The sequence below is a fragment of the Danio aesculapii genome, chromosome 23 (genome assembly GCF_903798145.1).
Source record: "Danio aesculapii chromosome 23, fDanAes4.1, whole genome shotgun sequence".
Taxonomy (NCBI): Eukaryota; Metazoa; Chordata; class Actinopteri; order Cypriniformes; family Danionidae; genus Danio; species Danio aesculapii.
Genome location: NC_079457.1, coordinates 29,911,842 through 29,936,183, shown reverse-complemented (window position 1 = coordinate 29,936,183; position 24,342 = coordinate 29,911,842). Strand labels below are relative to the sequence as shown.

General features: G+C 34.4%; 2 protein-coding genes across 4 annotated transcripts in view; both read right to left on the bottom strand.

Annotated features, from left to right (window-relative positions):
• uckl1b (uridine-cytidine kinase 1-like 1b) overlaps positions 1 to 4,997 on the bottom strand; it is a 76,444-nt gene extending 71,447 nt beyond the window's left edge. For both annotated transcript variants that reach the window (XM_056449801.1, XM_056449800.1), the window contains exon 1: positions 4,889 to 4,997. In XM_056449801.1, coding sequence (XP_056305776.1) covers positions 4,889 to 4,962 — 74 coding nt within the window. In that variant the 5' untranslated portion in view covers positions 4,963 to 4,997. The remainder of the gene's footprint in view (positions 1 to 4,888) is intronic.
• Positions 4,998 to 14,007: 9,010 nt separating this feature from the next.
• znf512b (zinc finger protein 512B) overlaps positions 14,008 to 24,342 on the bottom strand; it is a 155,859-nt gene continuing 145,524 nt past the window's right edge. For both annotated transcript variants that reach the window (XM_056449437.1, XM_056449438.1), the window contains one exon: positions 14,008 to 15,981. In XM_056449437.1, coding sequence (XP_056305412.1) covers positions 15,619 to 15,981 — 363 coding nt within the window. In that variant the 3' untranslated portion in view covers positions 14,008 to 15,618. The remainder of the gene's footprint in view (positions 15,982 to 24,342) is intronic.

Genomic DNA, 24,342 nt, shown 5'->3' with positions numbered 1-24,342 from the left:
TCTTGATTTTTAATCATTTAATTAGGAGTCTGACTTTGTTTAGACAAAAGTCTTATCACTTAACAGAAATAATGTACTGTATAGAATATAAAGTCATGGTGCCGTGGAAAAAGAATTAATATTGTGTATGACCCCAATGAGCTTGGAGGACTGCATCCATACATCTCTGCAATGACTTAATTTATCAATAAAGTCATCTGGAATGGCAAAAGAAAGCGTTCTTGCAGTATCTCCAGAGTTCATCAAGATTCTTTGGATTCATCTTTAATGCCTCCTCCTCCATCTTACCCCAGACATGCTCAATAATGTTCATGTCTGGTGACTGGGCTGGCCAATCCTGGAACACCTTGACCTTTGCTTTCAGGAACTTTGATGTGGAGGCTGAAGTATAAGAAGAAGCGCTATCCTGCTGAACAATTTGCCCTCTTCTGTGGTTTGTAATGTAATGGGCAGCACAAATGTCTTGATACCTCAGGCTGTCGATGATGTCATCCACTCTGGAGATCTCTCGCACTCCTTCACCAAACTTGACTTCTGTAGTTGTCTTCTACAGTATTTATGATTATTGGGATGCAGTTCAACAGATGATTCATCAGAAAAATCTACCTTTCAAATACTTTTTCAAATGACCCTCTAAGTGAAGTTATTATTTGTTGATCTTACAACTTGGATCGACAGCAAGACTTTTGTCAGGTAGTGTGTATGTAGCTGTGGAAAAAGGCAGATCCATTTCATTAAATGTTATGAGATTGGTTTACTTAATATTCTGTGGCAAATTTGCCACACACTCGACACAATAGATGGATTAATAAGAAGAATTTAAAATGCATTGGATTTATTGATATTATTACATAAATCTTGTTCTATTTGTTTGTTTGATTTATGTTTAACTAACAAATATCTATCACATAAAGTTTACTAGTTCAATTATATTAAATGTAATCCAATTGTAAAATGCAATCAGAATACATAGATCTTACTTGTTAGGCCTAAATACTTTTGGAGTGTACTAAATGATAAAAAAAAGAGTGTAATGCAACTTTAAAGTGACATTTCGCCCAAAAATCACTAACCCTTCATCTGCTTGTTCAAAACCTGTTTGACGTTCTGTTGAAAACAAAAGATGTTTTGAAGAATGTTGGAAACCTGTAACTATTGACTTTTATAGTATTTGCTTCTCCTGCTGTGAAAGGCTTTCTTCATAATCAATCATTCAGAATAAAGAAACTCAAATGTTTGGAACCACTTGAGGGTGACTGACTAAATAGTGTGTACATTTTAGTTTTTTGGTGAACTATCCCGTTCATCTATTTGTAATAAACATTACATGTGGATGTGTTGACAGTCACTAAAATCTCTAATTCTGTGTAAAAGTAGTTAACAACTTATAATAGTAAAAGTAATACAAATAGTGTCAAAAATATTATCACTTTATTTAAAGGGTTTGTTCACCAAAAAATTAAAAGCCTGAAGCACAAATTTAGATATTTTCGATGAAATCCGAGAGCTCCCTTCTCCTCCATAGACAATGGTCACGAGATGTTCATACTCCAGAAAATCAACCAAAAAAAAATGTTAAAACATTCCATGTGACTTCAGTGGATCTAACTGTAATCATACGAGCGCTTTTGTGCACCAAAACAGATGTAAAAACCAGTGTTGCCAATGTCTTCCTCATCAGGGCAGAGTATGTTACCTGCGGGCAACAGTAAATGTGTATGTGGCAGTACGAAGTATATATCCAGTAGTAAACACACACCATGATCTGATGTGGGAGAGGCTTACAAAAGTGTTTTTGGAGCATTGTATGATTACAGTTGAACCTCTGAAATTACATTGGATGACTTTTTTTGGTTCCTTTTCTGGACTTTGAAAGTCTCGATGGAGGATGAGGGAGCTCTCAGACTTCACCTAAAAAACACTCCATTTTTTAAGGGGAACTTGGCATTTAAGAATAATTAATTGTCTCAAGTAATCATTAATTGTAATTTGAATTTGAAATGTCAATCTGGATAACAAGTAAACACGGGCCCTAGGGACAAGCACTGGCACTGAGCCAGAAAAAGACGTATCATATTATCACAATTAAGCAGTGTTTTTAACCACCCAATGCTTATTTTATGTTTTAGACATGTAAATACACACAAGTAAAACAATTCATTTAAAGTTTGTAAAACACACAAGAAAGTCTATGAAAGTCTAACAGTCCATTGAAATATAATTTGCCGATGTGTATTATTCATATCACGTAGTGAAAGTAACAAAGTAACTAATGAATTTACATGCTGAATCCTTCGTGTTTTGCTTTTATGAATGAGGCATGCACGCAGCCGCAGTAAACATGGTGATGCCCATCTCACATTATAAATCAGGATCAAAATCATTTCTGCGTCTTTTGAACAACAAAAAACACTGAAGCGTGTGAATAATTTGCATTAAAATGGAAAAGCATAATAAAAGGGATACATCTGTCATACAGCGGTGTGTCACATGACAAACATGATGCGTCGCCACAGAAACATTAAGGGTGAACATTCTAAAATAATGATCGCATAATAAAACCCACTCCCAGGGTTCAGATAGCATCTTTTAAACTCACCAGTGAAAGGGTTAATAACAGAAGTAATGCAGTGGTGGTAGAGTTACTTTGCATTGCAAGACTAAAGACACGTTTTTATTCTCCCGCCTTTTTTGCATCATCCATTTTTCCATCTGTTGTCATGTATAGCTCCACTGCAAAAAAGGCTTTTCTTACTTAGTAATTTCATCTCGTTTCCAGCGCAAATATCTAAAAAATCTTAAATCAATAAAAGACAAGAAAAATGGCATGAGAAAATTAAGTGATGCTTAAAACTTCTGTTTGAGATTATATCTCAGGAAGATAATTTTTCTTACCTCATTGGCAAATAATTTAGCTTGTTTTAAGCAAACAATCGCTTAATTTTGAGGTGTTTTTCAGAAAACAAGACATAATTTCTTATGCTACTACATGTGTCTAGTCTGTATCTTGATTTATTTTTTAGATATTTACATTGAAAACAGGACAAAACTACTAAGGTATTATTATTTTTTTTTTTTTATTATTATTATTATTATTATTATTATTATTATTATATTATTATAACAGCTCAGGCATGTTCAAGGACATGTTTGTGCACTTTCTAAAGATGTTAGTTCTGTTTTTGAATAAAGGGTTGGAAATGAATGCTTTTCTTTTTAAAAAAAATCTGATTCATTGATTAATTGAAAAAAATAATAGACAGATTAATCGATTATTAAAATAATCCCTAGTTGCAGCCCTACAGTTCTTTTGAACTTTTTAATCATCAGTAGAAAAAAATTAGTAATTTGCTGTATGTATTATAAATATATATATATATATATATATATATATATATATATATATATATAGTATTATACTGGCTGCAATTCAAATGTTTAGGGATTTTTTTTTTCATCTTTGAACAAAGTGTCTGACAGCCCTCAAATCTGGATTTTCTAAAATAGAGTATTGAAATATTTTACAATACATTAAATATTTTTACAATAGAAACATATAAATGTGAACATACAATATATTAAATAATATTAAATGTAAGAAAATTACCACAATTTTTATTTGACGTCGAAGCTGAATGATGACCAAGAAACATTTATTATAATAATATTTATTATTATTATTATTACTGTTGGGAATTTTTCATTATACTTTGATAAATAAAAAGCAGATTTTAGGAATAAAAATATTTTGTATTATTATAAAATATCTGTACTGACATGTGCTATTTATTATATAAATAAACAAATAACCAAATGCATCAATGGTGCACCTATACAGTAAAGAGTAGGTACTGAATGAATCTTCAGGTTCTGATAATAACATACTAAACCCTTTTTTCTCCTGTTACATTTCACTCTCAAATGTCAAGACATCCTTCAATCCTGTACATGTCAGCTCACAAATATGGAGCAGATTCTCAGCAGCAGCTGGCTACTGATCTCAGAAAAAACATGAGCGCCCTCTAGCGGCGGACAGCGGCACTGCAGAGCCGAGGAGTGATTATTACAGCAGCTTCATCACTAGAAACCATAACAAAGTTACAGCGACGCCTTGACTATAACTATACAGCCATGTACTATACTTTTTGTTGAAATTTAGTGTGTATGTTACTTCACAACATCACTCAAACATGTCTAATGAAACCAACCTGGCTATATGTGTTGTGTAAAAATGTACAACTTACTGTGCAAGTTACTTCATTGTTTTTGGTGGTTTTATCAATTGCAAAGTGACAACATGTCAGCTAAACATGTCTTTAGGGTTGAATTAAAGATATTGGTAGGCCTGAGTGAATTCAAATCACATTTTAATGGGGTGTGGCTAAAAAATAACAGACACTTCTGTATATGCAAACATGAGCCACTGTTGAGATCATCACCATGTGCTTCAATGTCACACACTAGAGTAGTGCTGAAGTACAGCATTAAAAGTGAACAGAAACGCACATTACCTTACATTAAGGAACTTAAATAAGTCAGATAACGTATTTAAATTATAAAGGCAAGATACCGTGCAATACTTATTGGCTCAATAAGAGAAAACGGGGACAGGATTTAAAAACTATAATCTTACCAAGACAAATACCCACACATCTCGTCATTTTGTGAGATGCTTTAAATATCACCATCAATTTCTAATCAACATGTGGGTGCTGCGGAGTCCCAGAAGCACGCGAGACTCACATTGACTTCCATACAGCGCGCACACGACAGGTCACTGCGCTCGTGCTCATAATCACGATAAAGTGTGCTCACTATATAAACACGCAAACGAGACAGCATGTAATCAATAACTCCGTGTCAAGGCAGAAAAGCTCTTCAAACGTACCTTGTGCACCGAGCAGATGATTTTTCTCCGCACTCCATCGCTGAATCTCTTCCGTCTCCGCACACGGCAGACATTGTTAATTTCCTATTTGACAATCAGCTGTTGCGACTTTAGGCTAGGCTAATGCTGCTGGGATGTGTAGTTTTATGTTTCATATGACCTCACCGTTCTCCGTCAGAGAGGAACTACAAATCCCAGAATGGAAATTGTAATGTATATTTGTAGGTACAGTTATAGGCACTGTACAGTATTATATAACGTTACCACATGGAAGCCACCGGCGTAGGCAAGTAATTCATGCTAATCCTAATAAAACACACCAAAACATGGTGCTAATATAGGCTTGAAGAAATAAAAAAGAAAAATTTGGTGTCAATTTAAACTTTTTAAATTAAACACTTTTATTCCGCAAGGCTGCTCATAAAGAAAAATATAATAAATATAAAAAACATACAAAATAAATTATTTAATAATGCTATGATATTTGTTTGATTAATCAATAATTAATTTATCCATTCATTTGTTGCTCAATTATCTTTATTGCTTTTGTGGTGACAGTAAACCAATTAAAAACATAAAACTGGAGGAAAGTCCTTACCCCAGGTGGAGGAGTTCAGGTATCTTGAGGTTTTGGTCATGAGTAAGGGAAAGATGGAACGTGAGATTGACAGGTGGGTCAGTGCAGCAGCACTATAAAGAAGGAGCTGAGTTGAAAGGCATAGCTCTCAATTTACCGGTCAATCTACATTCCTACTCTCACCTATGGTCATGAGCTTTGGGTCATGACAGAAGGGACAAGATACAAGTGGCTGAAATGAGTTTCCTTCGCAGGCAGGTAGGGTGCAGCCTCATTGAAAGGTTGAGGAGATCTGTCACCCGAGATAAGTGTGGAGTAGAGTCGCTGCACCTCCACATCGAGAGAAGCCTGCTGAAGTGGCTCGGGTATTTGTTTCGGATGCCTCCTGGATGCCTACCTAGGGAGGTTTTCCAGGCATGTCCCACTGGGAGGGGGCCTTGGGGAAGACCCATGACATGCTGCAGGGACTGTCTCTTGGCTGCCCTGGAAACACCTCGGGATCCTTCCGGAGGAGCTGGAGGAAGTGTCTGGGGAGAGAGAAGTCTGGGGTTCTCTCCTGAGACTGCTGCCCCCTTGATCCAACCCCCGGAAAAGTGGAAGACAATAAATGAATGAATTAATGAGTAAAAACATAAAACAATCCAGTCATTAAGATTATTTGTCAACATTTTATTAATTATTTGAGGGGTATTAATGCACAGTTAATACACCAGGGGAAGAAGAGAGAGAATAATAGTTTAGATTTGGAATTCTTGTCAACCTAGGTAAAAACTTTAAAGAAATAAAAGATCATTTTGTCCATTACTGTCATTACTTGCTAAGTAGTAATACATTGAACAGTTCCTCTAGAGCATCTGAATAAAATCAACTCATTTTTGGACCATCCTTTTGTACCTCGAATTAATCAGCGAGTACTGATGTACCCATCCCATCCCACTCACTTCAGATCAATCTCAATGACATTTTCTTGTAAACGTTTTTGAGGAAATTCTCCATCAGGACGTCAGAAATCCTTACTTCACACAGAAGTTGAAGTAATGAAAAGAATGATTTTTAAAAACTGGCAGGGGGCGCCACTTTCTACAGACCCCCTTTAGTACAAAATTCCACAGCACACAATCAAATTCACCAAAAATCTCTACCGACACTCCATATTCAAGCCTATTTCATGGGATTACAAGTGCACTAAATACAGAAATACACACCTACGCACACACACTCTCTCGCTCACACACACACACACTGTATAGCGTTTTTGACATTTTCAACATGTACTTTGACCTGTATAGAAAAGCGCAGGGTCATATTCAAATAGTTTAAAGCAACTATGTCACAAAGAAAGAAGCAAACAAGCAAAAGAAAGCGAATACAGTTCGCACCAAGCTTTGGAAATCATATTTAAGGTTGCGGAAGTGCGAGCTATTGCTGTAATATTTCGAAAAGAAATCAGTCGTGATCGTATAACGTCTGCATATGTGTGCGCCACATAATCTAGGAAGACGGGTAATTGAAGCCACGCACAATAATCCTAGCGGAAACTACACGCCATCTTTCTTCTTGTTTACCGAGAAATATAGGTTGACAACTAGATCTTCATTGAGATACATTCTACAGGGCGAAAGTCAAAGCACGACGCTTGTCTATGTTAAAGTAGTCGCTTTCGTGGAGACAAGCACTAATATCCCAGTTCAGTGATTCCATTGAACACAATATATAAGGAAAGTAATGCTGAGCTTCTGTTTTTGTTTCAGCCTGGCAACTCGCAAGGTACATTGGTTGCCTCTATCGCAATCCTTCAAGAGGACATGAAACTTTGAATTACAATAAACCCGTGAACATGTCAGAGATGTATTTTACCATAAAATCAAATGAAATATTAAACTTGAAGGCAATTATAATTGAAATGTAATATATTTTTGTTAATTAAAAAAAGGTTTTGGTAATCTTCAATCAAATTTCTGTTTGGAGTGATGGTCCTTTGTTGATGTCAGTTTTACAGCTTCATGCTGATGACACACAGGGTAATTTTTTGAGCAATGTTGTTGCAAAGCAATGTTGCTTGCTTGCTTTTCTATTAAGAATGGGCAAAAATATTGTATCTGCAACCCATTGCCCTAATTAGTTACCCCGTGTCTCACCTAGTTGCCCATTTATGGGATCATTTACCAAAGTTGCCCAGCAACATTGCCCAAAACCTTGCCCTGTGTATCATCAGCCACAATATTCTTAACCACGCCCCTTCTACCGTTAGTTTGCTATAAGCGAATGATGCACAAAAAGAAAGCCCAGCTCCATACTTAACATTCTGTTGAGTACATAAACATACTAAAATAAAAGTTTCATAAACTTCTGTTTCACATAGATTTTAAGTGGGCGTGGCTTCTTTTGTTTCTTTTTTTATTCTGTGAGCTGATTGGATGTAATAAGGTAGGCATCTCATTCAGAAAGACCGGGAAAAGGGTTTGGGGAGAGTTAAGGCCCTAAAGGGCCGATCACACCGAACGTGCTTTTCCGTTCCAAAAACGAGAGGTGCGTCGTAATGCCTTTTTGTTAACAAGAAAAAAGAAGTGTGGTGTGCTTTTTATGTCATTAGGCAACGACTGAATCAGCAGCGTGTTGTGCACGAGTGTTAAAGTTATATAGCTATGTCCTCTATCTTCAAAAGTCTCAGTAGTCATCTTGACAATGCAAACGCTGCTGTCACCTCAACATAAACCCTGCCTCTGCTTTCAATTGATTGGAGAATGAAAAAGATGTGCTTGACGTAACACTTTTTTCCGCTCAGAGCACTTTTTTCAACTGCTAGCGCACAACGGCAAAAACGCAAGGCACAGCAAGCAGTTAAAATGCGAGGGGAGCAGGGCGCATACGTAGCGCGCAAAATGCTTGCAGCTGGTAGTAAATCATTCAAAAAAAGCAACTCTCAATGCAAAAAGCGTGTTCTGTGTGATCAGCCTCAAACAGACACCTCCTCCTTACCATTTCTGTTTGTTTGTCATAGCGCTTTAAAAACTGACAGTTGGAGGGGCATAGTTAAATATGTTAACCACACCCAATATCTCATACAGACCTAATCTGAGAATTTAGCTGAAAACAAACAGGACGTGCATTATCAGATTTAATTTTTAGGTTACAAGGGCACACTTTTTTCTTTTTTCTTAATTACACAGACACATCACAAAACTAGCAATCTGAGCCAACAAAATCAACAAATTGATCAAATTTGATTTCATGTGTACTTTAAGCTTTTAACTAAACAAACATGTTCAGAACAAAAAAGAATGAAAAAGCAGATGGTATTAAAACATAGATTTAAATTTTGCACAAGCTATGCTATTTATGTTTTAAATTAATTGTAATTATTTAATCACTAAAATAATTAAGAATTCAATTAATATTTGTAAAAAAAAACACATTTACATTACAAATGCTTTTTTCTTTTGATCTTGGGCTGAAATCTAATCATGTTGTTAACAGGTTTTGTGAGAGCATTTTTACAGTGCAAGGGGAGATTTCAGAATCCACAAAAGTTTAGTTCACGCTTCGGACAGTTCAAGTGAGATCTGCTACAGTATTGCATTGCAGACATTGATGGCAAACTTGTTCACAATTTCATGCGCAACATTGTTTTAAGGTAGATTGGCTACTAGCACCTTTTGCTTAAAACCACAACAAACCAAACCCTACTTTTCATAAGCAACCATGAGATTAAAATCACATTCACAAGTATTAATATAAAATAAAGGTATGCATCTTTAAGCTTACTCTGTAGTTTTTTCTCATTAGATAAATATATTTTGTAATAATTTATCCTCTTTTTTGTGACCTGTATTCTAATAATTTTATGGCAATTAAATCATGGTTTTCAAGTACCTCAGTTTAGATTTATTAAGGTTTTGGAATACATCATTTCTGTTGCAAATTAAATATATATTTTGTTCAATCTATATATATTTTTTTACAAACTGAGGAAGGATAAAAAGACACTGCTTCCATCAGTCTCCTTCAAGGGGAGCGTTATGGCTTCAAACGTCATTTCCATCTCATATTTGACATAGATTTGCTTTCTAAATTGGGGAATGGAGGATGGGTTTCCCTTGCACATATCTCGGGGATCGTATGTCAGGCATTCGTGTTGGAAACTGATCTAACAACACAGAACCACTCGTTTAAAGTTGGGACAATGGAAGCCTGACAGTGCCTGCAGAAAGTGCAAGATAAAGAGGGACGGAGGAGGAAGGGTTAAAGTGCAACGCCAGCGTTATTTTTTTTCTCCCTCAAACAGGCCTTGATCATCAGGTTTGGAATCAGTGTGTGCAGGATCGTTCAATTTGTTTCTGATTCAGAGACTGCAGTGACCAGTCTGATTGTGCTCTTCATGTGCCTGTGCAGCCTAAACACTATTGCATACAGTCACTTAAGCGCAGTTCAACACACAGAGAAAAAGGGACGGTTCACCCAAAAATGAAAATGTACTAACATTCAAGTGGTACCAAGCCTTTACGGGTTCTTTTTTCCGTTGAATAAAAAAAAAAGATATTTTGAAGAATGTTAGAAATCTGTAAACATTGACCTAGTAGGAAAAACAATCCCTATAGAAGTCAATGGTTACCGGTTTACAACATTTTTCAATATATCTTCTTAAAATTAACATATTTTGTATTTGTAAAAAAGAAACTCACACAAACGATGAAAGAATTTTCAGTTTTGGGTGAACTATCCCATTAATGAGTGAATCTTACAAAACAAAATTAAATAAATAGTAAAATGCCTGAGGACAAACGGCACCTTAAATCTTTGGAAAAGGATAAAATTGTACTTTTGTATATAAAATCCAATGTCTAATTTTAGATTGATTGAGTCCCCACATTTATCTCTTAAATTCTCATTACCGTAATGCAGTTTTAAAATTGATTTGCAATGATTTATTTGGGCAGTACAACAAATAATACCTGTAAGGTAACAGCTTGTAATGAAGCTTATCAATAAGACCAGTTGTTGCCAGGGCCAAAACTTTCCTGTGTAATTGATAATTTTTAACAACTTGCCATGGGTTGTTTATTTATTCCAGGGGTTAAAGATTTAAACACTCTAAACAGGTGCTCAACCAAACAGCAAAAAGTGCAAAAATATATACAAAAAGGCGGCAACACCGAAGCTACAACCCCCCCCCCATTTTATATTATTTAAATAAAATAATAATAATAAATAATTATTGTATAATTGAATCCTTTTTTTGTATCACGGTAATGACAATTAAGAGAAAACTGTGCTAATTATCATGAAAATAATGTTTTAGAATATACATTTAATAATGTATCAATTTATAATGAAACAAAAATGGGATTGAACCTTTTTGGTATTACAGTAATGACATTTGAGAGAAAAATGTGTTAATTGTAATGAAAATAATGTTTAAAAAAACAAATAAATAAAAAGCTATATATAATATTTGTTGGCTCTGTTTTGAATGTAAAATGTTACATGACAGATTTTGTTAGATTCACTTATTTGTCTTTTGTTTTTTCAATCCTTTTACATATTTATAGAAGCCATTGTGGTTCACACCAAACATGAATTGCGCTTGAGTTGAATGTTTTAAACTAGCACGAAAGATGTGATTAAGGTGATCATATTTCCATGAACATAGTATGTAATCAACTTACATAAAAATGTAAATTTGAATTTGGTGTGAATTCATCAACAAGGGCAGTTTACACAGAATTCAGTGTTTCGTGTCATTTAGCTGCTTTTTTATTGTTCTTTTTTCTATGTAAACATGCACTAGACGGATGTGTTTGACCCTGCATGTCATTTCCAGCATCTCACACACAACATATTAGTCTAAACACTCAAGTTAAACTTGCAGTTATATTTTCATTTCGCAGCCTCGCGTCTTGCTTTTTTTAACACAAAAGCTAACCTCTTAAGTTTAAGCAAGAATTGACGACATCACAGATGTCAAAGGGCATTCCTGTGCTTTGGACGATTTAGTTTCCTGCCAACATACTACACAGCATCAGTTAAACATTTGGAAACACAGGGATTTGTTCATGTTCATTTGGATGAAGTCACTAAGGCTTCAGTTATTTAATCAAAAATACAATAAAATTGTAAAATATAAGGGTGGCGCGGTGGCGCAGTGCGTAGCACGTTCACCTCACAGCCGCAGGGTTGCTGATTCGAGCCTTGGCTAGGTCAGTTGGCGTGTTCGCATGGGTTTCCTCCGGGTGCTCGGGTTTTCCCACAAGTCCAAAGACATGTGGTACAGGTGAATTGGGTATGCTAAAATGACCGTACTGTATGTGTGTGAATGAGTGTGTATGGATGTTTCCCAGTGATGGGTTTCGGCTGGAAATGTATCCGTGTGTAAAACATATACTGGATAAGTTGGCGGTTCATTCCGCTGTGGCGACCCCAGATTAATAAAGGGACTAGCAGAAAAGAAAATGAATGAATGAATAATTGTAAAATATTTTTTTTTCTCTGTAAATACTGTATCGTAAAGCTCTTTTTTAAAGTTACTATTTTTGAATCCATTCAGCCTATCACCGGGTTTGATGTGAGCACTTTTAGCCTAGCATAGATCATGGAATCGGATTATACCATTAGCATCTCGCTCAAAATTAACCAGATAGTTTTGATAATTTTCCTATTTAAAGCTGGACTCTTCTGTAGTCACTTCATATACTAAGACTGACAGACAATAAAAATGCCAGTTAATTTCTGGCTAGGAACTATACTCTCATTCTGGCGTAATAATCAAGGAACTTTGCTGCGGCAGCATGGCTAAATTACATTGACAATAGGGCTGCACAATATTGGAAAAATCTGATATTGCGATATTTTATTTTTCTGTGATAAATATTGGGATATGAATACAGTTTTGCAAGTTGAATAGCACTGTATGATGGTTTTTCAGGGAATCTAACAGTGTCAAAGTACAGAAATTAAATAATCACAATGCAAAACATGCTTTTCTTACTTTGCTTCGTCTCGTTTCCAGTCCAAATATCTAAAAATTCTATGATTAAGAAACAATATTATTTTGTTTTTAATTTTAAAAGTAGTAAGTCAAAATTAACAAAGCAAAACAAGTCAAATAATCAAATAAGTAGGGTGAGTAAAATAATCTTGTTTTCACTTAGAAACAAGAGAAAAATTCCAAGTGAGAAAACCTTTGCAAAAATCATATAGATTCTGTATAAATACAGTAATTATTATTAAATATTTCTGTAGCTCCTAGTCAACAATTTAAGATTGAAAATTGTATGTCTTGCGATGTGACTATTGCAGATGTGCACATTGCGATTTCGATGCTGAAACAATATATTGTGCAGCTCTGATTGACAGTATATTTAGAATGATTAGGATGATTTCAGAAGGATCATGTGGCACTGAAGAGTGGCGTAATAATGCTGATACATGAACTAATCACATTTTAAATATATGCACTTGACAATATTACTGCTTTTAAATAAATGCTACCTCAGTGGGCAGAAGACATACAAATAATCGTCATGTTTCCAAACATTTGACCCGTACTGTATTTTTTACTCTCCACCAGCCAGTCAGAACTGCATATTCATTAATTCCTCAAGTTAAGCACCACAAGCTCTTAATCTTATAAAAACAAGACAAATCAGACAAAAAAATCAAAAGCACACAGCACTACCAAATTTCGAAGCATTCAGAAGTTTTAACAAAGACCTCCAGGTCAACTGCAGCGAACTACAAACTACTGCAAAGTGCCTAAAGGTACGCGGAAAATGACTCGCACGAGGCTACGGGCTTCAGACCCCTCACAGACAGGACACAAAGCACGTAAGCGACACTCTTGCACAGTAGCAACAGCCCTCCATCTAAATCCAGCCCTTCACTCAGCTGCCACTGACCAAACACATCCTAAAACAATGTTTTTTGACGCACCGTGTTTGAAACCGATGGACCAAGATGAATTGCTTTGAATATATATTCTTATATAGATATTATATATATATGTATATACGTATACACGCAGCAGAGTATAACTGTGGTGAAATGTTAGCAGTAAATTAGCTCACCATGCTAATTCAATGGGTTTGATAGATAAAAAGGAAATCATAAAACCACCGGACATGTTGACATACTGTAGCTATATGAAAACTGTGGAGAAATATCATAACTTCTGCTACAAAAAGCTTTCATGAAGACTGATGAGTATGTGTGTGTGTGCATATATATATACAGGGCTGGACTAGCCATAGGAAGCACTGGGTCATTTCCCAGTGGCTTGATGGTCAATCTGGGCCTGGCACCGGGAGTCTGGCCTGACAACACAACTCCCACCTCCCCCACTCTTCACCTACCAATTGCTCAAGTGGCATGATGTTCAATATACTGTCCAGTCCGCCCCTGTGTATATATATATATATATATATATATATATATATATATATATATATATATATATATATATATATATATATATATATATATATATATATATATATATATATATATATATACAAACTATATAAAAAATAAAAATAAGAGACCCCTTGAAAATTCTCAGTTTCTGGAGAATTACTGGATTTACTAGATATATTACTACACTGTAAAACCCCAACAGTCAACTTCATCAGATGAAATGAGTGTAGTTAACTCAAAATTGACTGAAAGTTAATTCTACTCATTTGAAGAGTTTTGAACTCAGTGTTGAAGATGACTAAATACTTAATTACTTCAAATTAAATGAAGTAAGTTCAAAGTACTCAAATAGATTAGTTGTTTCGTTTACTCAAATGGATTAAGTTCACAGTACTCATTAGGATTAGTTTTTGAACTTAAATGGTTTGTTGCAATCGGTTTCATCAAATGATTTGAGTTATCTCAACCTATTAGGTTTTACAGTGTAGATATTTGCTGGATTTTTTTTGTAAGATGTTAATATTAGTTTTATTTTAAAAAAGGTCTGATGAAAATTTTTTTCTTCATTTAGAGCATTTCTTAATGACATTTGGTCAGAATAAGAAATGTTTTAATTTACTATCATTGAAAATCAAGGTTTGTCCACCATATATTGAACGCTATACTCTTCTGAATTTAAAACTTCTATTGTGTGCTCTTAAAATTCATATAAACATGTCTGAAACCATGGCAACTTTTTGTCAATCACAAAAATTTCCTGAAAAAAAGCTCCAAATGTCACCATTTCTATATCAAATTCGGTCGAAATTTCTATTTTTATGTTTATGTATATTTTACCCATACTTTTAAAATTAATTAATTACAATCTTGAGTGGCCTATTTTAAGAAAAGGTAACTAAATGTGTTGCTCAGTTACTTTTTAAGGAAAAATATGTTTTACTCATTCATTCATTTTCTTTTGGCTTAGTCTTCGAAGGTCGCCAAAGCAAAATGAATCGTCAACCACTCCAGCATAGGTTTAATGCAGCGGATGCCCTTCAAGCTGCAAACCAGCACTGGGACACACCCATACACACTCATTCAAACACACACTACGGACAATTTAGCTTACCCAATTCACTTATACTACATGTCTTTGGGAGAAGATGCAAACTCCACAGAAATGCCAACTGGCCCAGCTGGGACTCGAACCAGCAACCTTGCTGTGAAGCAACAGTGAGCCACCTTGTCACACAAAATATGTTTTATTTTTATGTAAATAAAAGCTTAGGATTATAATATTTTAATTTTAAAAGTAACTTTTCCCAACACTGCACATAAATATAAATTGTAAACCTATAAAAACTGAGAATTTTCAAATAATTTTATCATTTTGTCCTATTGCTGTATATATACACACACACATATTGAGAGCTTATATGTTAACTGCCCCTTAGTTAGAGTGAAGAACTTATGCGACTGAACAATAAAAATGGAATGAAAACTCAACAGGAGTACTAGTATATCAGCACACACACACACACACACACACACACACACACACACACACACACACACACACACACACACACACACACACAATGTATATACTCAGCTTAAAAAACCCAAAGATCAGTGTGAAATCCAATCATTTCTGTTCGTTCAGCCGCTCGTTCTTCCTTTCTGTGACCAAATCAAACAACGTTTTTTTCATCTGCATCCAGGTGGAGTTGGGAAATCTTCCCTTCTGGTGGTGAATGCTGTGTTACTCTTTCCTAGTTTTTCCTCTTTTCTTTATAGGGTGCTGTGTGTCTCTGGCTTGGGCTGGACTCGCGGTGTGCAGCGGGACAGGGGGTGGTGTTGGGGTGTTGGTGTCGGGTTCTGGTGCAGGGGTTTGGGTCTCTGGGGATGGGGGGGTCTGGATCTCTGGTGGAACTGGAGCTGGATCTGAAGTGAAGCTCTGAGTCTCTAATGGAAATGAGCTTGTGGTCAGCAGGTGGTGCTCTTTGGGTTTTCGTCCCCTTCTCTTCCCAGGCACTGCGTTTTTCATGTCCTTCTGTAAGCCGTTGCTCTCGGGTTCTTTCTTCTTGTTGTTGGCCATCTCGTTGGCGGAGGCTCGAAACCAGTTCTGTGCACAAAAGTCCACATCAGAGTCAAAGTGGTATTTATTGATCTTTATTAACCTTGAATCTAAAACTACTAAAGCTGAAACTACATTTACAATGTTCTGGATTGGTTTGAAAACACATATATCATTATTTATCTATTATCTATAAAATAAATAGTACCTTGCACACTGAATCAATTACAAGTTTGTTAAATAAAATTACAGTATAAACTTAAATCCTGCACAGCAAACAGCTACAGTATATACAGTGCATCCGGAAAATATTCATAATATTCACTTATTCTAAATTTTTTATGTGACAGCCTCATTCCAAAATGGATTAAATTCATTTTATTCCTCACAATTCTACACACAATACCCCATAATGACAATGTAAAAAAAGATATTTTGAAATTGTTGCAAATTTATTAAAAATAAAAACCTGAAAAATCACATGTACATAAGTATTCACAGGCTTTGCTGTGAAGCTCTAAATTGAGCTCAGGTACATTCTGTTTCCACTGATAATTCTTGAGATGTTTCAGCAGCTTCATTGGAGTTCACCTGTGGAAAATTCAGTCGATTGGACATGATTTGAAAAGGCTTACACCTGTCTATATTAGGTTGCAGGGTTGACAGTGCATGTCAAAGCACAAACCAAGCATGAAGACAAAGGAATTGTATATAGACCTCCGAGACAGGATTGTCTCGAGGCACAAGGCTGGGGAAGGTTACAGAAAAATTTCTGCTGCTCTGAAAGTTCCAATGAGCACAGCGGCCGTAAGTGGAAGATGTTTGGAACCACCAGGACTCTTCCTAGAGCTGGCCGGCCATCTAAGCTGAGTGTTAGCGGGAGAAGGGCCTTTGTCAGGGAGGTGATCAAAAACCGGATGGTCACTCTGTCTGAGCTCCAGCGTTCTTCTGTGGAGAGAGGAGAACCTTACAGAAGGACAACCGTCTGTGCAGCAATCCACCAATCAGGCCTGTATGGTAGAGTGGCCAGACGGAAGACACTCCCCTCATCACCAGGCTAATACCATCTCTACAGTAAAGCATGGTGGTGGCAGCATCATGCTGTGGGGATGTTTTTCAGCAGCAGGAACTGGAAGACTAGTCAGGATAGAGGGAAATATAAATGCAGCACAGTACAGAGACATCCTGAATGAAAACCTGCTTCAGAGTGCTCTTGACCTCAGACTGGGGTGACGGTTCATCTTCCAGCAGGACAATGACTCAAAGCACACCACCAAAATATCAACGGAGTGGCTTCACAACAACTCTGTGAATGTCCTTGAGTGGCAAAGCCAGAGCCCAGACCAAATCCTATTGAACATCTCTGGAGAGATCTGAAAATGGCCGTCGCTTCCCATCCCACCTGATAGAGCTTGAGAGGTACTGCAAAGAGGAATGGGCAAAAATTCCCAAAGACAGGTGTGCCAAGTTTGTGGCATCATATTCAAAAAGACTTGAGGCTGTAATTGCTGCCAAAAGCGCATCAACAAAGTATTGAGCAAAGGCTGTGAATACTCATGTACATGTGATTGTTCAGGTTTTTTATTTTTAATAAATAACTAATAATAAATAAGCTTTTATGAACAATAATTTTATATTTAATACATTTCAACAAATATCTTGAATTACAAACTTATTCTAAATGTATTATAGAATAGATACAATCTGAAGATAAAGTTTTTGCTCTAATAACTTGAATTACAGTCATTCTAACTGCATTCTATATTACGCAGAATCTAAGGATGTTTTCTGCTTTAAAAGCTGAATTACAGACTTATATTAACTTTATTCTAGAATCTGAAGATGTGTTCTTGTTATATCTTGAATTACAGACTGACTCATAACTATATTCTAGAATAGACAGAATCTGAAGATTTTTTTGCTCTTATAACCTGAATTAAAGACTCTTTCCAACTGTTTTCTGGAGTAGATGGAACTGAAAGTTGTTTTTTGCTCTAATAACTTGAAACACAGACTCATTTTAACTGTATACTAGAATAGATAAAACATGTGTTTTTTCTCTAATAACTTGAATTACGGTTGTTCCAATTGTTTTGTAGAATCTAAATATGTGTTTGTTTGCTCTAATAACTTGAATTACAGACTCAGTCTAACAATATTCTAGAATCTGAAGATGTTTTTGCTCTAATAACTTGAATTAGTCATTCTAACAGTACACTAGAATTTGAAGACGTGTGATGTTTTGCTCTAATAACTTGAATTACAGACTCACTCTAACTATTCTAGAATCTGAAGATGTTTTTGCTCTAATAACTTGAATTACAGACTCACTCTATTCAAGAATCTGAAGATGTTTTTGCTCTAATAACTTGAATTACAGACTCACTCTAACTATTCTAGAATCTGAAGATGTTTTTGCTCTCATAACTTGAATTACAGACTCACTCTATTCAAGAATCTGAAGATGTTTTTGCTCTCATAACTTGAATTACAGACTCACTCTAACTATTCAAGAATCTGAAGATATTTTTGTTCTCATAACTTGAATTACAGACTCACTCTAACTATTCAAGAATCTGAAGATGTTTTTGCTCTAACTTGAATTACAGACTCACTCTAACTATTCAAGAATCTGAAGATGTTTTTGTTCTCATAACTTGAATTACAGACTCACTCTAACTATTCAAGAATCTGAAGATATTTTTGTTCTCATAACTTGAATTACAGACTCACTCTAACTATTCAAGAATCTGAAGATGTTTTTGCTCTAACTTGAATTACAGACTCACTCTAACTATTCAAGAATCTGAAGATGTTTTTGCTCTCATAACTTAAATTACAGACTCACTCTAACTATTCAAGAATCTGAAGATGTTTTTGCTCTCATAACTTAAATTACAGACTCACTCTAACTATTCAAGAATCTGAAGATGTTTTTGATCTAATAACTTGAATTACAGACTCACTAACTATTCAAGAATCTGAAGATGTTTTTGCTCTAATAACTTGAATTACAGACTCACTCTAACTATTCAAGAATCTGAAGATGTTTTTGCTCTCATAACTTAAATTACAGACTCACTCTAACTATTCAAGAATCTGAAGATGTTTTTGATCTAATAACTTGAATTACAGACTCACTAACTATTCTAGAATCTGAAGATGTTTTTGCTCTAACTTGAATTACAGACTCACTCTAACCATTCTAGAATCTGAAGATGTTTTTGCTCTAACTTGAATTACAGACTCACTCTAACTATTCAAGAATCTGAAGATGTTTTTGATCTAATAACTTGAATTACAGACTCACTAACTATTCTAGAATCTGAAGATATTTTTGTTCTCATAACTTGAATTACAGACTCACTCTATTCAAGAATCTGAAGATGTTTTTGCTCTAATAACTTGAATTACAGACTCACTCTAACTATTCAAAAATCTGAAGATGTTTTTGTTCTCATAACTTGAATTACAGACTCACTCTAACTATTCAAGAATCTGAAGATGTTTTTGCTCTAATAACTTGAATTAGTCATTCTAACAGTACACTAGAATTTGAAGACGTGTGATGTTTTGCTCTAATAACTTGAATTACAGACTCACTCTAACTATTCTAGAATCTGAAGATGTTTTTGCTCTAATAACTTGAATTACAGACTCACTCTAACTATTCTAGAATCTGAAGATGTTTTTGCTCTAACTTGAATTACAGACTCACTCTATTCAAGAATCTGAAGATGTTTTTGCTCTCATAACTTGAATTACAGACTCACTAACTATTCTAGAATCTGAAGATGTTTTTGCTCTAACTTGAATTACAGACTCACTCTAACTATTCAAGAATCTGAAGATGTTTTTGATCTAATAACTTGAATTACAGACTCACTAACTATTCTAGAATCTGAAGATATTTTTGTTCTCATAACTTGAATTACAGACTCACTCTAACTATTCAAGAATCTGAAGATGTTTTTGCTCTAATAACTTGAATTACAGACTCACTCTAACTATTCAAAAATCTGAAGATGTTTTTGTTCTCATAACTTGAATTACAGACTCACTCTAACTATTCAAGAATCTGAAGATATTTTTGTTCTCATAACTTGAATTACAGACTCACTCTAACTATTCAAGAATCTGAAGATGTTTTTGCTCTAACTTGAATTACAGACTCACTCTAACTATTCAAGAATCTGAAGATGTTTTTGCTCTCATAACTTAAATTACAGACTCACTCTAACTATTCAAGAATCTGAAGATGTTTTTGCTCTCATAACTTAAATTACAGACTCACTCTAACTATTCAAGAATCTGAAGATGTTTTTGATCTAATAACTTGAATTACAGACTCACTCTAACTATTCAAGAATCTGAAGATGTTTTTGCTCTAATAACTTGAATTACAGACTCACTCTAACTATTCAAGAATCTGAAGATGTTTTTGCTCTCATAACTTGAATTACAGACTCACTCTATTCAAGAATCTGAAGATGTTTTTGATCTAATAACTTGAATTACAGACTCACTCTAACTATTCAAGAATCTGAAGATGTTTTTGCTCTCATAACTTAAATTACAGACTCACTCTAACTATTCAAGAATCTGAAGATGTTTTTGATCTAATAACTTGAATTACAGACTCACTAACTATTCTAGAATCTGAAGATGTTTTTGCTCTAACTTGAATTACAGACTCACTCTAACCATTCTAGAATCTGAAGATGTTTTTGCTCTAACTTGAATTACAGACTCACTCTAACTATTCAAGAATCTGAAGATGTTTTTGATCTAATAACTTGAATTACAGACTCACTAACTATTCTAGAATCTGAAGATATTTTTGTTCTCATAACTTGAATTACAGACTCACTCTAACTATTCAAGAATCTGAAGATATTTTTGTTCTCATAACTTGAATTACAGACTCACTCTAACTATTCAAGAATCTGAAGATGTTTTTGCTCTAACTTGAATTACAGACTCACTCTAACTATTCAAGAATCTGAAGATGTTTTTGCTCTCATAACTTAAATTACAGACTCACTCTAACTATTCAAGAATCTGAAGATGTTTTTGATCTAATAACTTGAATTACAGACTCACTCTAACTATTCAAGAATCTGAAGATGTTTTTGCTCTCATAACTTGAATTACAGACTCACTCTATTCAAGAATCTGAAGATGTTTTTGATCTAATAACTTGAATTACAGATTCACTCTAACTATTCAAGAATCTGAAGATGTTTTTGCTCTCATAACTTAAATTACAGACTCACTCTAACTATTCAAGAATCTGAAGATGTTTTTGATCTAATAACTTGAATTACAGACTCACTAACTATTCTAGAATCTGAAGATGTTTTTGCTCTAACTTGAATTACAGACTCACTCTAACCATTCTAGAATCTGAAGATGTTTTTGCTCTAACTTGAATTACAGACTCACTCTAACCATTCTAGAATCTGAAGATGTTTTTGCTCTAACTTGAATTACAGACTCACTCTAACTATTCAAGAATCTGAAGATGTTTTTGATCTAATAACTTGAATTACAGACTCACTAACTATTCTAGAATCTGAAGATATTTTTGTTCTCATAACTTGAATTACAGACTCACTCTAACTATTCAAGAATCTGAAGATGTTTTTGCTCTCATAACTTGAATTACAGACTCACTCTAAATATTCTAGAATCTGAAGATGTTTTTGCTCTAACTTGAATTACAGACTCACTCTAACTATTCAAGAATCTGAAGATATTTTTGTTCTCATAACTTGAATTACAGACTCACTCTAACTATTCAAGAATCTGAAGATATTTTTGTTCTCATAACTTGAATTACAGACTCACTCTAACTATTCAAGAATCTGAAGATGGTTTTGCTCTAACTTGAATTACAGACTCACTCTAACTATTCAAGAATCTGAAGATGTTTTTGCTCTCATAACTTGAATTACAGACTCACTCTATTCAAGAATCTGAAGATGTTTTTGCTCTCATAACTTGAATTACAGACTCACTCTAACTATTCAAGAATCTGAAGATGTTTTTGCTCTCATAACTTAAATTACAGACTCACTCTAACTATTCAAGAATCTGAAGATGTTTTTGATCTAATAACTTGAATTACAGACTCACTAACTATTCAAGAATCTGAAGATGTTTTTGCTCTCATAACTTGAATTACAGACTCACTCTATTCAAGAATCTGAAGATGTTTTTGATCTAATAACTTGAATTACAGACTCACTCTATTCAAGAATCTGAAGATGTTTTTGCTCTAATAACTTGAATTACAGACTCACTCTAACTATTCAAAAATCTGAAGATGTTTTTGTTCTCATAACTTGAATTACAGACTCACTCTAACTATTCAAGAATCTGAAGATATTTTTGTTCTCATAACTTGAATTACAGACTCACTCTAACTATTCAAGAATCTGAAGATGTTTTTGTTCTCATAACTTGAATTACAGACTCACTCTAACTATTCAAGAATCTGAAGATGTTTTTGCTCTAACTTGAATTACAGACTCACTCTAACTATTCAAGAATCTGAAGATGTTTTTGCTCTCATAACTTAAATTACAGACTCACTCTAACTATTCAAGAATCTGAAGATGTTTTTGATCTAATAACTTGAATTACAGACTCACTAACTATTCAAGAATCTGAAGATGTTTTTGCTCTAATAACTTGAATTACAGACTCACTCTAACTATTCAAGAATCTGAAGATGTTTTTGCTCTCATAACTTAAATTACAGACTCACTCTAACTATTCAAGAATCTGAAGATGTTTTTGATCTAATAACTTGAATTACAGACTCACTAACTATTCTAGAATCTGAAGATGTTTTTGCTCTAACTTGAATTACAGACTCACTCTAACCATTCTAGAATCTGAAGATGTTTTTGCTCTAACTTGAATTACAGACTCACTCTAACTATTCTAGAATCTGAAGATATTTTTGTTCTCATAACTTGAATTACAGACTCACTCTAACTATTCAAGAATCTGAAGATGTTTTTGCTCTCATAACTTGAATTACAGACTCACTCTAACTATTCTAGAATCTGAAGATGTTTTTGCTCTAACTTGAATTACAGACTCACTCTAACTATTCAAGAATCTGAAGATGTTTTTGTTCTCATAACTTGAATTACAGACTCACTCTAACTATTCAAGAATCTGAAGATATTTTTGTTCTCATAACTTGAATTACAGACTCACTCTAACTATTCAAGAATCTGAAGATGTTTTTGCTCTCATAACTTGAATTACAGACTCACTCTATTCAAGAATCTGAAGATGTTTTTGCTCTCATAACTTGAATTACAGACTCACTCTAACTATTCAAGAATCTGAAGATGTTTTTGCTCTCATAACTTAAATTACAGACTCACTCTAACTATTCAAGAATCTGAAGATGTTTTTGATCTAATAACTTGAATTACAGACTCACTAACTATTCAAGAATCTGAAGATGTTTTTGCTCTAATAACTTGAATTACAGACTCACTCTAACTATTCAAGAATCTGAAGATGTTTTTGCTCTCATAACTTAAATTACAGACTCACTCTAACTATTCAAGAATCTGAAGATGTTTTTGATCTAATAACTTGAATTACAGACTCACTAACTATTCAAGAATCTGAAGATGTTTTTGCTCTAATAACTTGAATTACAGACTCACTCTAACTATTCAAGAATCTGAAGATGTTTTTGCTCTCATAACTTGAATTACAGACTCACTCTATTCAAGAATCTGAAGATGTTTTTGATCTAATAACTTGAATTACAGACTCACTCTATTCAAGAATCTGAAGATGTTTTTGCTCTAATAACTTGAATTACAGACTCACTAACTATTCTAGAATCTGAAGATGTTTTTGCTCTAACTTGAATTACAGACTCACTCTAACTATTCAAGAATCTGAAGATGTTTTTGATCTAATAACTTGAATTACAGACTCACTAACTATTCTAGAATCTGAAGATATTTTGTTCTCATAACTTGAATTACAGACTCACTCTATTCAAGAATCTGAAGATGTTTTTGCTCTAATAACTTGAATTACAGACTCACTCTAACTATTCAAGAATCTGAAGATATTTTTGTTCTCATAACTTGAATTACAGACTCACTCTAACTATTCAAGAATCTGAAGATGTTTTTGTTCTCATAACTTGAATTACAGACTCACTCTAACTATTCAAGAATCTGAAGATGTTTTTGCTCTAACTTGAATTACAGACTCACTCTAACTATTCAAGAATCTGAAGATGTTTTTGCTCTCATAACTTAAATTACAGACTCACTCTAACTATTCAAGAATCTGAAGATGTTTTTGATCTAATAACTTGAATTACAGACTCACTAACTATTCAAGAATCTGAAGATGTTT